Source organism: Serinus canaria, chromosome 3 (genome assembly GCF_022539315.1).
Source record: "Serinus canaria isolate serCan28SL12 chromosome 3, serCan2020, whole genome shotgun sequence".
Classification (NCBI taxonomy): Eukaryota; Metazoa; Chordata; class Aves; order Passeriformes; family Fringillidae; genus Serinus; species Serinus canaria.
This window is the reverse complement of record NC_066316.1, coordinates 59,407,036-59,422,879: the sequence shown is the minus strand read 5'-3', so window position 1 is coordinate 59,422,879 and position 15,844 is coordinate 59,407,036. Positions and strand designations below refer to the sequence as shown.

General features: G+C 40.4%; 1 protein-coding gene across 1 annotated transcript in view; it reads right to left on the bottom strand.

The window, feature by feature from the left end:
- The window catches only part of SAMD3 (sterile alpha motif domain containing 3), a 35,535-nt gene extending 32,821 nt beyond the window's left edge, over positions 1–2,714 (bottom strand). Inside the window, exons 1-2 of the mRNA XM_050972675.1 lie at positions 2,615–2,714; positions 1,701–1,890 (exon numbers count right to left, since the gene is read on the bottom strand). Coding sequence (XP_050828632.1) covers positions 1,701–1,890; positions 2,615–2,693 — 269 coding nt within the window. The 5' untranslated portion in view covers positions 2,694–2,714. The remainder of the gene's footprint in view (positions 1–1,700; positions 1,891–2,614) is intronic.
- Between the last annotated feature and the right edge of the window lie 13,130 nt (positions 2,715–15,844).

Sequence of the window (15,844 nt, the reverse complement as noted above, 5' to 3'; positions counted from 1 at the left end):
ATTCTGTCTTTCTTGCTGACACAAAAAAATATTTCAGGAATGGCAGCTTATGTACTCAACTTCCCTGTAAACAGAAGGATACCAGCAGCTTAATTTCCAAGGAAGGAAACTAGATATGGAAAGATTTTAATGTAAATAATATTCACTAGGATTTGATATTTTAAGCTTTTTTTTTTTTTTTTTTGAGTCTGCAGAACTTCACAGCAAAAGTGATGCACTCATGCTACTGCAACTGCGTGCTCTTTGTGGGACAGCGTGGCTGACCTGCAAGAGCTGACAAGCAGTCTCATCTGAGACACAGTCTATGCAAACACCCCTGACAAAGTCAGAAATACCCAAAGCAGCATTCTAACTGCCCTAAACATAAGGACACGTTTTCTTCTGAAGCCCCTGCTGAAATTGTGGTATATCCACCACACTTTGGGTGAAGAACAATATACAGAGTAGTCTTCCTCTCAGCAGACACCTCCACCCCTGAAGAAGGAGTTTCCTATAAATCAAATAGAAAGGCCCTTGGTGCAGAGAACTGAGACTGGCTGTGATCTCATACTTCAGGCCAGTGATAAATCCTACATGCAGTGACTTGGTCTTCTTCCTGCAATCCCCTTCCCTCCAATGGTGCAGGAGCATTTGCCTCAGGAGTTTCACAAATACTTCCACAAGGACAAGAGGATGTATCTCCCTGTGCAGTTGAGTTCTGCTCACGAGCTCAAGTTGTTTGGAGGTAACTCGGTTATCACTGTTTATTACGCTTTTGTTCGGGCTGTTAATCACCTCAGAGTGCACAACCTGGACTCCTTTTGGATGAAGGCAAATGCTCTGCAGTTCTAATCCTCTGGGATTAATCCTACTGTGACTAATGCAGCCTTAGTGTTAGAGTCCTTTCCTTTGAAAAAAAATGCATTTTGGATCCATGGCAAGCTGCTCTCTACAGCCAGGATTCTTGGGTTTAAAAGGGACCACTTGGAGGTCAGGATTTCTCTCCTCAGCCAAGACATTCAGAAAAACATAACCCTGCAAGACTTACAATAGAGCAGAATGGAGGTAAAGGATGGGAGAATCAACACACCCCTCATCCAAATACTCTCAACAAAAACACCCCACAAACTCTGCCCTCACCTCCCTCCCCTAAGAAACCCCAAACAAAGAAAACCTGCTCAAACAAAAGCCAGAGCATAATAATGGAGGACAATCTCCCTGGAATCTGTTTTCTAAAAATCTATCTAGTCTCAAAATAAATTTCAATAATCCCACTGTGGGATTATTAAATGCTTACATCTGGACCAAATCCAGAGTCTCTTTTGATAAACTGACTTTTAATACACTGGTGACAAATACTATCTCTGGCTAAATGATTACTTTACTCCAAGACTTGCAAGCATTTAAAAGTAAGTTCTTCAAAAGCTTAATATATTAAACAAAGAAAATCTTAGCTATAATGAGAGTTTGACAGTACTTCATTCAAATGAACACTGGCTATGAAGGAAGTTTAAATTAATTCATGGCGTGGTTCAGGAACTCTGATGCCCTGTTTAAAACCACAAGGTAAGAACCCAGTTTTACATTTCACGTTTGTTACAGATACTCAAAATATAAAAACCAGGTACAGATGAAGAGCTAGTAAATGCCAGTTTCAAAATGCCATGAAAAGAACACAACTATACCCAGACTGATATTTGCTGTGCCACGAACAAACTCACCCACTGAGTATTTCTGGAAATTTTTGAGAAGCCATTTCACAACAGTATGTAAGGGATTCCAGCCCACTCTTCTGTTGCTGGTATTTTTTAATCAGGTCCATCAGCACTGCCTGGTGCCCAATCTTCTTCACCAGCTGCTGCACCATACGATCATTTAGAGCCAGAAGAGCTGCTCCACTTATTTCTTCTTCTGCAGATTGAAGGGGACAAAATCATTACTGTAAAATAGCTTTATAGTTACAGTTACATTCTATATGCCTAAAAACATGGTGATGGAAGATGGGTCAAAGGGAAGGATGCTTTGTACTGCTGACAGTCATCTTCAGCTGCCACCATCCTTTCCCAAGCAGTGCCAGGAGTCCTAATCACTGGCCAGATATCTTCCCCTGACATAGAGCCAAGTCTGAAACACACAGAAGCAGAGGTGACAATTTTAATGTTTTAAATCAGGCCTTGCTTGAATCACAAGAGACTCTTACTTGCTGATGGAGGAAATAAAGCTTTTTAACAGAGTACACAAGAAATAGGTTGTTCACATTACAGTTTCTTGTGCATTCTTCTGTAGAACATAAAACATTTGCACACTACATTTGCATTATTTCAAAAGATTTCTACAACACAAAATAGGCCCTGTCAGGACTTTTAAACTGCCAGCTCTGGTTTGAGGTGTGTTTATTTATATACAGGCTTAATCTCGTCCCCCAGGATTTCTCAGACTCTGTAACAAATCTGTACACTTATGTTGATTTATCAGATCTATGTCACTTCTCACCCTAATAAATTTCTATAAAAGTCTGAGGTTAGCATATACACACATGCCCCAAACCAAAACAAGGTAGGCAGTGCCAATAAAATGCATAGCAAGATACACTAAACAAACAGCACCACCCCCCCCAAACAATAAAAATGCTTACCACGGAACTTAGGAACTAGTTCTCCTAAATTTCTCTGTTTCAACCAGTTGCAGACTTGCTCAACTGACCAACTTTCCATCTTCAGTTGTTGCAATGCTAAATTTCCCTCTGAAATGAAAATAGGGGATTATTTTTGTGATGAGCTCTTAGCCAAACTCCAACATTTCATAGCAAAAATGCACTTGGCAAATAATATATCTACATGCTCTGAATAAAAATAGAGCAAAATAATCCAGCTAATGCCCGTTGTAAGTGGCAGTTTTCTTGGATCCCTTTCCTCACCTCCTTTCCCGTCTCTGACTTCCCTCTCTTCTGAGGCAGTCTCATTCCTTATAAAACAAGACCTGCTCCGGTACCATTAACACCCAGGTTTCCACACAGAGAAGAAAAAAGGTGTGAAATTCACCACCACCACCAGGCTCATCAGGAAATGGCTGACATTTTACAGAAGGGGAAAAAAAAACCCAACAAACCACCCCACCATCAGATAGGAGTCTGTCACATCCATGCTTACAGTCAATCAAGCACCTTAACCCTCTCTGCACCGCCTGGCAGGGCAGGTACTCAGCAAATACTTAACCCTGAATCACCAACTGCTAGGGACAAGGAAGGGGAAAGGGAGGAAACTGCTCCTGCTGTTATTTGCTGGTTCCTTTCTCCAGGCTCCAGTGGTACCTGGGAGGATGCAGTGGGTGCCCTGGGAAGGCTGAGTCTCTGGGGCAGCCGGGACAGGTGCATCCACCCTCTGGATGAATCCTGCTCACACCGTGTGCCCCCTGCCTGAAGGACTCACTCGGATGACAAGGGGGTGCAACACAGCCCAAACCACCAGTGACCTCCCCAGAGGAAGATTTCTTGTAAAGGCACAGCTTGTTCTTCACGGCCAACTTCTCAGCAGCAGCAAACTCTCTCTGAGGGGAATTTTCTAATTAATGTGTTTTAGCTCTGTTAACTAAAGGAGCACCAAGTGCTCCACAACCATGCTTGCAGTCCGCAGCAAAACAACACGACTGGAGTCAGTTTTTCAGACAAGCATGTGATGGTCTGGCATTGTTGGTCAAACATTTCCTTCCATATTCTGAGCCTGCAGCAAACTCCAGGCCAACATGAGGATTGACCCTCACAAACCTCATCAGCATCTCTGCTCAAAAGAAAAGGAGGGAAAAAAAAAAAAAAGAAAAAACCTCTGAATAAAAAAAAATTTCCATTTCCATCCTTCAGCAGCAGAGACCCTCCAAAAGAAACACACGTCAGCCTACACTTTTATGCCTGTGGACTTCAGCAGCTTAGAAGGGTTAAGTTTAAGAGGAATGCCTTTCTGAATTACATGAGCGGGTTTAATTTGATATGACAACAGTAGCCATACAACTCCTCCCCCAGGCTAAGCAACAAGAACAGGGTGTGAAAAGTCATTATTTGTTGCGAACTCTAGTGTAAATTAAAAATCACACCTTTCTGTCACACTTCTTTCTTCCTTGCAATGAGTAGGGCAGGAAAAAAAAGCCTCCAAAAACTTGAAAGATAAAACCTAGTGCAAAGCAGAAAGATACTTCCCTTATCAACCAAGCATTCTAAAAGGAGAGAGATACATTAAAATGTTGGAAAGGTCACTTCTTCACCCTACAAGAAGACTAACACCCTAGAACAATTCTTCTAAAGCAGACAGGCAGATACCAACACTTCAAAAAGTGTCAAGCAAACTCAGCAACTTGCAGATTTAGCCCTGGGTGGCTAATTCTATAGCAAAATGGCCACTTGCACATGGAAATGCAGGCTGCACACTTTATTGAGGGAAGTGATGATAGCTGAAAGGCTGGGGTTTTTTTAAAAAAAAAACCAGATTATATATATTAAAGGTCATGAAACATCAACACCTTGAAATGCTTCTCAAAAGTGATTTCAGTTATTTGCATCTGCTATAGATGAAACAACCAGAAAGAGAGCACACCAGTCTTCTATCAGTGTTATGGAGACAAGAAGGACTGGGCACAGATGCTGATATTTGTCTTCATTAATGATTCTATTTATTACAGTAGCATCAAAAGACTATCCAGCAAAGGGTTGCCTGTGTTGAGTGTGGTGAAACCTGTGAATATTTCTATTCCTCTATCAAGTCTTATAAGTCAGAACAACAAAAATTCAATAACAGTAACATTTAGAGCAATTTACAGTGTAACTTCAAGTCAAATTCAGAACAGTACAAAGTGTGAGTGATCTCTGTTTGTTAGTAATATAACCAATCACTGGGACCCATTTCTTCATACACCTGGGGTCAATAACTATAATTAGGCTTTAACTAGCCCTGGTTAATGAAATTAAGTAATGAAATAAATGAAAATTACTTTTCCCTAGAATGTGACAGGAGAACACTTCTATTTACTATAAAATTCTTAAAAACTGAAGGATAAAATCTCAGGTTTAAAGACCTATCAGTGGTACAGATTTCAGCTCACATAGCTGGTTACACAATAGCAAGAGATGGGGATCCTGACCAGTGAGCCTGTGCTGGTGGATGCATACTGCCCATGCACCAAATTATTCCACAGCTGCCATAATCTTGAAGTGACACTTCTAAATGAATAAGCCAATGTATCAAAAACACTTGAAACATGTCGAGTGAGTTATTATGTTTACCTATGAGAGACCCTATGGCACCACAGACTACAAATAGCACAACTTTTGACAGGCCTCTATGAGGTTTTCACCAATGTCAGAGTTATGGTTGATTTTAGCATATTTTAGTGCTAAAGGAATGTGTAAGGCATGTGATGTGTGCACATCTATACATCGCAGCTGTGTGGCACATTTTGTAAAGGGCCAGGTCTCAAAGTTACTGTTGTGATGAGTAGGAGTGGGTGCACACCAAAGATATAAGCAAAGTATCCCATTTGCAATTTTATGTTCTCTTAGTTTGGCTTCATCTTCAAATGCACTCCAGAGACTTTATTATTTTCTTTCCACTTACTACCAACCTACTTTTTAAAACAATTAAAAATAGATTCAAACAAATATATTCAAGACAGAATATGTAATCTCAGATCCAGTGCTGAATTATCATGAAAAGAACATCAGTTGTCCACAAACCTTTTCAGTAACACATAGGAAAAGGCTCTGAGGTAGCACTTCTGTCACCTTTCCCATCCCTTGAAGAAAATGCCCACAACATATTGCTGTCATTTATCACGTGTTTATGCTAGCATGAACCATAGTGCAGAGATGCCTGAAAGAAAGGGAAAAAAAATCCCAATATCAGTGAAGGAGCAAATCTTAAAGTCAACATACCAGTTCTCATTTCTGTGCTACTGTAGAGGAGGACACATGCAGCTGCAGGACAAGGAGAGATGCAAACATACAGCAGATACAAGAGAAAACCCTTATCACCTAGGAGAAAGGCTATATAAGAAGATCTAGGAAGAAAGCAAGCACATCCATTAGTCAGCTGCAGATAAAGGGAAACAAGCCAGACAAACCTTTTAAAATTTGATCAGAGCTAAGGGAAGTTTCAAGGGTTCTGAACATGCCCACCCATTGAGCTTATCATGTAAGCAAATCCCTCCACAAGAATTAACTCTGAAGAATATTATAAAAAGTCATCTCTTTCCTTAATAAATGTGCTTCTGACTAAGTATGCCATTTCTAATATTCAAGTTTGTGCTATATGAACTTTAAAAATATTTTCATCTGTAATATCTGCACTACCACTGGAAAAATGAGTTGTCCCACTTCAACAGCAAGATTCAACACAAGAACCAAGCTCTCTCTATTACAAGTGTGCAAGTTATTTGGCAGTTTGAAAGGAAGAAAGTTAATTTGGCTGTGATTTAAAAGTAATGTAAATGAAACTCCATTCTTGCTATCACTGGCAAGAGCGCACAAGGGGTGAAATGAAATGCTTAGCTGTAAATGCCTTCTTTAAAAAAAAAAAAAAACAAAAAAACTTCTGGAAATGAAGGCCTGGTAAAATCAAAACTTCTTCTATTATCCTTTTGTATGGTTTGACACTGGCCTAACACCAGGCACCCACAAGGGTTGCCCTCTCACCCTTTCCTGCCACAGCTGGGCAGAGGAGAGGAAAAAAGTAAACGAAGACTTCATGAGTTGAGATAAGGATCGTGAGAAAAAAACCCACTTCAACAGCAAAACAGGCTCAACATAAGGTTGCAAAGTGAATTTATGACTGAGAGAATCAGAGGAGGATAATGAGAAGTAAAATAAGCCCTTAAAACACCTTTTCTCCCCCAGCCCCTCCCTCCTTCCCACCAACAGTGCAGGGAGACAGGGAGTGGGGATTTTGTCAGTTCATCCACAAGATTTTCTTCCACTGCTCCAGGAGAGGAGTCCTCCCCCTGTGAGGCTGTGGGGTCTCTCCCATGGGAGACAGTTCTTGCTGAACTTCTCCTGTGGGTCCCCTTCCCGTGAGTAGCAGCCCTACCACACCTGTTGCAATGTGGACTCCCCCTCACAGGCACTCAGTCCTTCCCAAAGCTGCTGTGACATGGGGCTCTCTTTCCACGGGCTGCAGTCCTCCAAGGACAGGCTGCTCCAGCCTGGAAGCAGGGCCCCTCTCTCCACTGGGTCTCTCACTGGATCACAGCCTCCTCCAGGCCTCCACCCGCTCCAGCATGGGCTGCAGGTGGGTCTCTGCATCCCCTGTAGATCCCCAGGGGCTGCAGGGGCACAGCTGCTTCACCACAGTCTCACCACAGCCTGCAGAGGAATCTCGGCTCTGGCATCTGAAGTACCCCCTTCCCCTCCTTCTCCACTGACCTTGGGGTCTCCATGTTGTTTCCCTTACATGGTCTCACTTCCTCCTCTTTCCTGACGGGCAGAAACACCTGTTTTGGTTTGATTTCCCTCTTAACTCTACCAACACAGAGGCATTACCAACGTCTCTCACTGGCCCAGCTTTGGCCAGCAGCACATCCATCTTCACAGCCATCAAGAACTGGCTCTGATGGACATGGTGGAAGCTTCCAGCAGCTTCCCACTGCAACCATCTTTGTGGCCCACCTGCTACCAAAAACCACAACCTGCAAAACCAATAAGTCTTTAAGAAAAAAGTATCCAATAAAAATTCATTGTTACTGGACAGTGAGAACAGTAAAAAAATCAAGTAAAAGTTAAAAATTAATGAATCACAAAAAAGAAATTTCATGTACCAAAAAGGAAGCAATCAGACTGAAGATGTTCAGTATGACATGGACACTGCTGCAGAAGACTAAAGAAAAAAAAAATAATTTCATCTTGTAAGTGATATCATGCTGACTTTTCTTTTCTCCCCAAAGTACAAATTTCTCACCAGGGCCATGAGTACTGTGTTGATCATGTTGCTGCTTGCTGGCTTACCAGAGGACTCCAGCTCTTGTCACTGGGCAATGCAGAAACCCTGGGCACTGCAATTCCCCACTAGCCTGACCTGGCAGTGACAATCCAGCCCTCTTCTCTGCAGCCATTCACGTGGTCATGCAATCAGCAGCGCAGGCTGAACTGAAAACATCGTGTTTTGGTGGGTTTTGGATGGATCAGTGTCTTTAACCAACTTGCTGGCCAATCCTGTGAAAATAGATGGAATAATATCTGTAGATTTATCATAGTGTACACTGATCCTTGTTTCAATGCATTGGAACAGTGAAGATTTCTATCTTGATGGAGCATTGGTTTGTATACATTGAAACCTAAACTGTGAGTAACTAGTTTACCTCCAAAAGAAATGGAGGTAAACTAGTTACTCTTTCCCTCAAATCATTTTGCTTGAATGATACTGGCTCTGCTTCTTGAAAGGTTCTCTTTCAAGTACCTTTTGAAAGGTTACTCTTCAAGCTTTTTGAGTAAATAAGAGTAGTAAGATGTGGAATACTCAACCAGCCAAGGCTGATCCTGTAATTGCTGAGAAGGATGGATACAAAGTTCTATTATTTGCTTGCTCTGCTCTTGATTTAGAACCACAAATCAGTTCAGAGAGCTGAACCAGCAGTCAGTTGTAGTGACCTTACAAAAATGTTCAATGCTAACTGAAAATAACAGCTTACCAAGTCTATTCTGATGGAAAATGCTTAGTGACATTTTATAAGTGGTTCAACTGGCAGATCCTCAAAGGTGCTAATGTTCAACAAAGCTGCTTTCTGTTGTTCCCAGGGGATAGATACAGAAACCTTTTTGGCCTGGGCAACATCTAGAAAGTGATGCATATCCTTAACTGAGTCTGTACAGCTGAACTATGGCATTAAGTTGGGGCTCCCATGTGGATATGTGGCATTTACATGTTTTTCCCATGGGTAAGTGATCTACACAGCTCCTACACCTTCAGTACACAAAAGGTGTTATAAAATATCCCTTGAATTTTGTTCACACACTTTAATTGCTCTTATTATATATTAAAACTTGTACTCAAAGCTAGATTTTTCAGCTGTGTTTTGTCAATGTAAGATTTTGTCAAGCAGTGACTCAATCATGCCCCAAGTTAGGACTGTGCCTCTTGGTGAGACGGGTCTTGGCCAGTCTCTGAGAAATCACCAGGTACCATCACCAGGTACAGCCACGTGTCTGAGACAGCCCAACCTCAAAAAGAGCTACTAACCATATCTAGAAATGTTTATCAGGCAGGAAAGAAACAAGAACCTCAACAAAATTTTTAAATTCTCCTGCCATCCAATCAGTAGGATGAATCAGCTAGGTAGAAGAGTGAGAGTTACTAGGAAGACATACAAGCAGATCCTGAAATGAACAAAGTGCCCTTGTTGGTAAACCCAGGTGCCAGTGTACAATCAGCTCTGGCCCAGAGGACACTTCTCAGATGGTCACAGGGAGACTGAGGAATGAGGAACGAGGTCTGACCTTTGGGTTTTTCTTGGCTTGTGCTGGAGACAAACAGTTGTGGGCTGACTGGGGCACAGCCATCTCTCCTACACTCACCTTCCCTCCTCCTTCATCAAACTGGGCAAGACACCCCTGAGCAGAACAGGTCATGCACCTCCTGGTAAGAGATACTGAATTCTTTTAGGAATCCCTGAGCTGTGGAGTGGAGCACCACTGCTAAGCAGTGCCTGATGTTACCCAGAACTTCTGGGTTGCTGTTTAAGCAGACTGAGAATTGCTGAATCATATGTTACTAACCACTGACAGTACTCCTCCAGTTTATTCATCATATAAATATGAATAGGATGATTAATAATTAAGTTTTAACACATTTCACCATGCACATTTTTTGGTTTGTATGATTCATTAAACAATGACAGCTCCAGACAGTCACAGATTTTTGTGTTAAGGCATAATGTTGGCAGATGAAGCCGGGTGAGGTGGGTGCAATTGAGCTAGATGGTAAAACCAAACAGGCTGTCTCATAGGCCTATGTTATACACTACCAGCAACAGTTTAACTAATTTGGCATCCATTGGTTCAGACTCTTTTTGTGATCTCAAGGATGAACTAAGTAATGTAGTATTATTCAAAAAAGACGTCCCCACACAGTAAATGCATTTTAGTTCCTTGATATTTAGGGCATGCCCAGACTATTTCTTACACCATGCCAGACTAAACCAGTGATTTCTGTCCACTGCCTCAGTGCTGTTGGCTCCTCATCATATCCAGATGAGGAAGTCATGTAACCACTCCACATCTGATACAGTGGAAACCATGAATGGAAAGATAATCAATAATGTCTACCTACACAAGGGAGATAGGAAACTGGAAAGTCTGAATATCTGTAAATTTCTGTTTTGTTGGGATGATATACAATCATGACATAAGTAAAAAGGTTCAAAGGCCACTTCAGAGGACTGCTTCCTCCTGATTTTTGCCTCTATTCCAGCTATGCAAAATTATGCTGCCATGAAGAAATCCCCACTCCAAAAAACCCGTACTCGTATAAACATTCGTTCTAGTGACAAGGGTGTAAGTTTCCTGGTCTAAGGATCTAGCAAGATTGTGTCCTTAGGCAGAATATCAATTAGTGGGCCTTCATTCTTGTTGATGGCTGTAAGCTTTTCAGGACTTCTGAATTATTTGTGTGAAGAGGAACCTCCCAGTTTCACTGTGAATTGCCTCAGAGCCTCTTGGTTAGTACACAGGACACATGAAACTGCTTTTAAATCCTTCATTCAGATAAGACAGAGCAGGGATTTGGGGGAATGCCTTAAGCCTTCAGACCACCACCCATTACAAAATGGGGTGGGATTGTTGTTTGGGGGGGAGGACCTGTCGGGAGTGATACATCAGAAAAGGAGCTATCTCAGCTTAAACACCTTCTCTGGGAGTGGGGCTAGAGTGAGGATTTCAAGGGCAAGTAAATATCTTTCTACAGGTTGAAGATACTGTGTCTCAAAGCAGCACATCACGGTTGTGCTAAGTTTCTATAGCACATTAATGAAGTTAAACTTCTTTTCCAAAAGCACTTAAAGAAATCTGCTTTGTGATTCAGCCTAAGCAGTTACAATATACGTGGGAAAACGTAGGAGTTTGCCAATTTAGCTTTGTTTCACTTATTCTGTGGCTCCTAAACCTACACATTTTATAAATAAATATTTTCTAACTGTAGATTTTGTTTACATTGCAGGCAGTCAGACTGAAGCAACACAACATCAAAAGAGGTGAGAAATTTTTCTGCATGTGTCTAAAGTAGTGCTATCATTTTACTGTTAAAAGGCCAATAATTTTAAACAAAGGAGTGCCCCAAACAGCCATATACATTGTACATTATTTGTATTTATATATACATTGGCTGAACCTGAGAAAACATACTGTGGTATATACATGGTTCATCAGTCAGGGTGTGGCAGAGTTGTAGAGACGAGACTCAGTGAGGCATAAGAATTATAACACTGATTTTATGGAAGATTATGATAAGATTTATTGCTCCTGCAGTAGCTAAATATTGCCAATACAATGCATAATACAAGCAGGTCTAAAGTGTTATAATAGAAACAGGTTTAGCTAGGGATTACACACAGGGTTACAGGCTTTGGCCTTGCAGAATGCACAGCTGCAAAGCATCAAAGTACCTGTGGAGCCTTTAGGGTTTTATCTCTGTACGTGACTTAGTGCTTTTACTCACTTGGAAAGAATTTGGCTTAAAATATCTATTAGACTAGGGACCAACTTAAATAATGATGTAGACAAACAGCCATTTTGGAAAGAGCTGCCCTGATGTATGGTCTCCAGGTACTTATGATTTCTCAGCTGTTTGGGTACTCCTGTAGACCAGTCTAGCTAAGCAGGAGGTAATCATGGCATTGCAGGCAGGATACCTTCCATCACCATGGGCTGCTTTTCACACTGAGCCTGACTAAAACTTCAGATGCTGAGTGAGTGAGTCTTTGTCATGGTTAGAGACGCACTGATCTCTGTATTTGCAGCAGTTCTTACAAATCATACTGGTAGGAATGTCTGGTAAAGTCTGAATGAGAGGAAGTAGGTTTTCCTGCAGGTTAGACTTGCCTTTGGGATTCTTCAGATATTTAGTTTCATTCATGTCTTATTGATCCCGGAGTGCTGGGCAATGGCTAAAACTGTGGATTCTCTGTTCTTCTGAGGCTGATATTGCTGCTGCTGTTCACTCATGCTCAGTCTTCTGAAAGCTGGGTGTCCATCAGATCCAAATTCAGTGCAGAAGAGATTCAGTCTGTGGGCTTGGTGTGAGCCTCATGGGGCTCCAATTACATGTCTCAGTGGAAATGGCTGGGGCAGTCACTTAGGTCATCAGTGCTTCAGCTACACCTTCCTGCTGCTTGGCAACTTGTTACTCCCTGGTCTCAGTCAGCTGAAGAGAATGTATTCGTGGGCACTTTAATATAAAGTCAGGGCTGAAATCCTCCTACAGCATTTACCTTGGACTCCAGTGAGCAGACAGGTTTCATTACCATTTTGATGTGGGTGAGATGGTCTTCAGCAATAGGTAAGGGGTGAGGGGGGAAATCAGCATTACTAGGCAACTTGAATTATTTCAGTCTCTGGCATTTGGAATTTCTCACATTACACTTGCAAATCTTGTCTTCCTTATAAGTGCAGCCAGATGTTTCTTTTTCATATCTTCTTGCCTAAGTGTAGCTGGGAGTTTAGAATCTCTAATAACACCCTCAAAATCTCTGATCATCCTCCTGTCACAGCATGAGGTCTGGGCTTCTGCAGTGCTGGAGCTCAGATGTCCCATCAGAGCTCATGCCAGGCCAGTACCATGCAAGGCTGTTGCTAGAGCACAGCACAGGACAAGTCTGGGGATTTTTTTCTCACTGAAAAATCTGACCACCTCAGGATTGCTTTATCCTTCATGTTGCCCTGTTCTACATCAACTAAGTGTTGTTTGTGATCTTAATTGCCAGAGAAACACAGATATTTAGATTAGATGGTTGAACGAATCTTTAGTCTTAAAGGGCTAAAAATAATTAATGTGGACTGTTATTACTTGTATAATTAAAAAATTTAATCAAGGGAATCAAAGAGTAGCATAGGGACTATGAAATGAAGTTTCAAATGCTACCATACAACAATACTTCTTTCACTCTTATCCTATAATTTCAAGAAATGTCTGTAGAGATACATATTATCAACTGTATTGTCAATTTTGTTTCACAAAGCCGTCCACAAATCTAATTTTACTGAGAGGAAATGATGAGCTGTATTTCCAGTTTTGACTCTTAGGATCTCTTGACATTAAAGTCTTGTCACCAAACTGCTCCAAAGAGATTAACAGTTTTTCACTCAGTGAAAAAATATCTCAGTGTCCCTGCTAGGATAGCAAATGAGGAAAGAAGCCACAGTTAATTCTGCATTACTTAAAAATAATGAGCTATAAACTTGGTTAGTTTAAGAACTGTTTTACACTCACCTCATCCTTCTTTGCTGTGCAGACAGCAAATTTCAGAAAACAGACCCCTGAATATACCTCCAGCTGCCTGTGTTTGTGTGTGTGTGCAATGTTGTTATATCATCTTATTTACAGTAGGAGTTTTTGGAAATAACTGCCTATTGTTCCCCATTTGGAAGGATAAAGTAAAAATAATTGTACTGTTGGTTTTGATTAAATCAAAGAGTAACTAAACTTTATAGAATTTTGGCATAGTAAAAAGTATCATAGAAGACTGTTGGAGCTTACAGCCTTATTTGACATAAGCAAATGGTAACAAACCAGGGATTTTACTGCAGTTTTTATTGACAGTGAATTCTTCCTAGTTATTTTCCTCTAGTTCTGATATTGTATGGTTGAAGAATGCCCTTTTGTCTTTTGAAAAAGTCAACAATAATAAACTGTTTGGTTTCATGGACTTTGAAGGAAAAAATAAACTATGTTCTTGTGCTTGTCTGCTGTATCCTCTCCTGCAGAAAACCAGGACTTATTTTATAAATATGGTTCACAATACAATGTGTAATTGTTCTGCTGACATTTCCCATGTCACTGACTCTGACAATTAGCAAAAATATTTTATATTCAGCTCTTGTTGAAGCAAGGGAGCATCTTGCTAGTCCCTGTACTGCATGTAATTGATGGTTTGTACTTCATGAAGTGCTACAATCAGAAGCTACTTTGGATTACACTTGAGACTTTGGACTCTAGTGTGGCAACACTGAAGCAAACCTGTGTAGTCTCCGTGGCACAGATAAAAACTTTGTCCAAGTTGCTGTGTTCAGCAAATCCCTGTGACTGTCAGTTCAGTGTGTAACACCTTCAAGAGGTGGTGAATTGATTTGCCTTGGTGAAAAATCATGACAGTTGGTAACAGCATTTCAGTGGGGATAAATTTTCTCCCTTACTTTTATTGAAAGGTTCACTCCACACCAAAATTATCTGCATCAGAACAAATCAAATATTTCAGGGGCATAAACAGCATCTGACGCCCTGATAATTACAGTACTCCTAAAGTAAAGAAAGAGAGATCTAATTTCTCAAGTACAGATGCTTTAAATATACATATATTCTTAACATATATGGGGGTCATGGAAACTGGTCCAGTACGCTGGTAAAAGTAAATGTTAACTAAGCTATGTGTTAACTGCTAAAGCTCTGATGCAGGACACTTGCCAGTTATTCTTTCAATGACTGACATTTTCCTAATTACATGCAAAATGATATATTAATTGGTTTTGCTACAATCTCAGTAGGCTCTCTTATTAATTAATTTATTTGTATGCATACTAAGACATCAGCTGCAGTCAAAACAATTTATTATTAGCACAGACTTCCTAATGCTCCTGGGGTTTTGAAGCCTCAAGTTACTGGTTTTATCAGAAAACATGATTCACCTCTAGTCCAAGGATATCATATTTAATTAACTTTGTACAAAAAATTTCCAGCAATTCTATGTCTGGAAAAAATGTACACATATGATGTCTATCCCCAAATATTCTGTATGTTAAAGTGAGCAGTGGGATTATATTTATTTCAGAATAAAAAGAAAAAAACAACCCAACTTTGCAAAACCCTGAAGCCTATTTCAGAAAATAGACTTGGATCATAGAGTCACGGAGCATTCTGGATTGGAAGGGACACACAAGGGTCATCAAGTCTGAATACTGCCTCCAAACAGGGCAACCTAAATGTTGAACCAGTGCTGAACAAATGGGTTTTGGAGACCAAAAACTTGAGGCTAAAATAATTTCCCTAGAGGCTTGTTTTGGTGCTCACAAAGAAGACATTAAAATAAGATGATCTGAAATTTGACAGGGTAGTAGTCTTGGTATTTAAGATCAGCCTTTTCTGCGTCAATAACAAAATGCCTTAAAAGTTATAAACTGCCTAAACTGCTTCTTAAAAAATATTAATTTAGAATTCCTTTGGAACTAATTACTACATTTAAAGGAAAAATAATCAGATGACAAGTTGTTTTAAGTCTTGACATTTCAGTTTACATGTAGTGTACCCTTTCAATCCAAACACAGCTGATATTTACCTACTTAAAAGGTAGATATATGAAAAGCACCTACCTTCTTTGCCTTTATCTTTGTAAACCCCTTTATTTTGTTGGTGGCAACCATAACTATGTCAGTTTCGTATCACTTGATTACTTGGTTTCTGAATTTACCTCTAATCTTCTAAGCATTTTGATCAGGTTTTGCTGTCCACATTTATTACAAAACTTTTGTTCCAATTCTCAAAAATTATTGCAAAATATTAAGCAGTGCAGATATTCTCCAGTCTTCCATCATGGAAGCAATTTCTGCTATTTAACATTATAGCTTTAATATCTATTTTTGAAAAATAGATGAGGAAGCATCATTAGAGTCCAAGGATTTGTTTGCTTT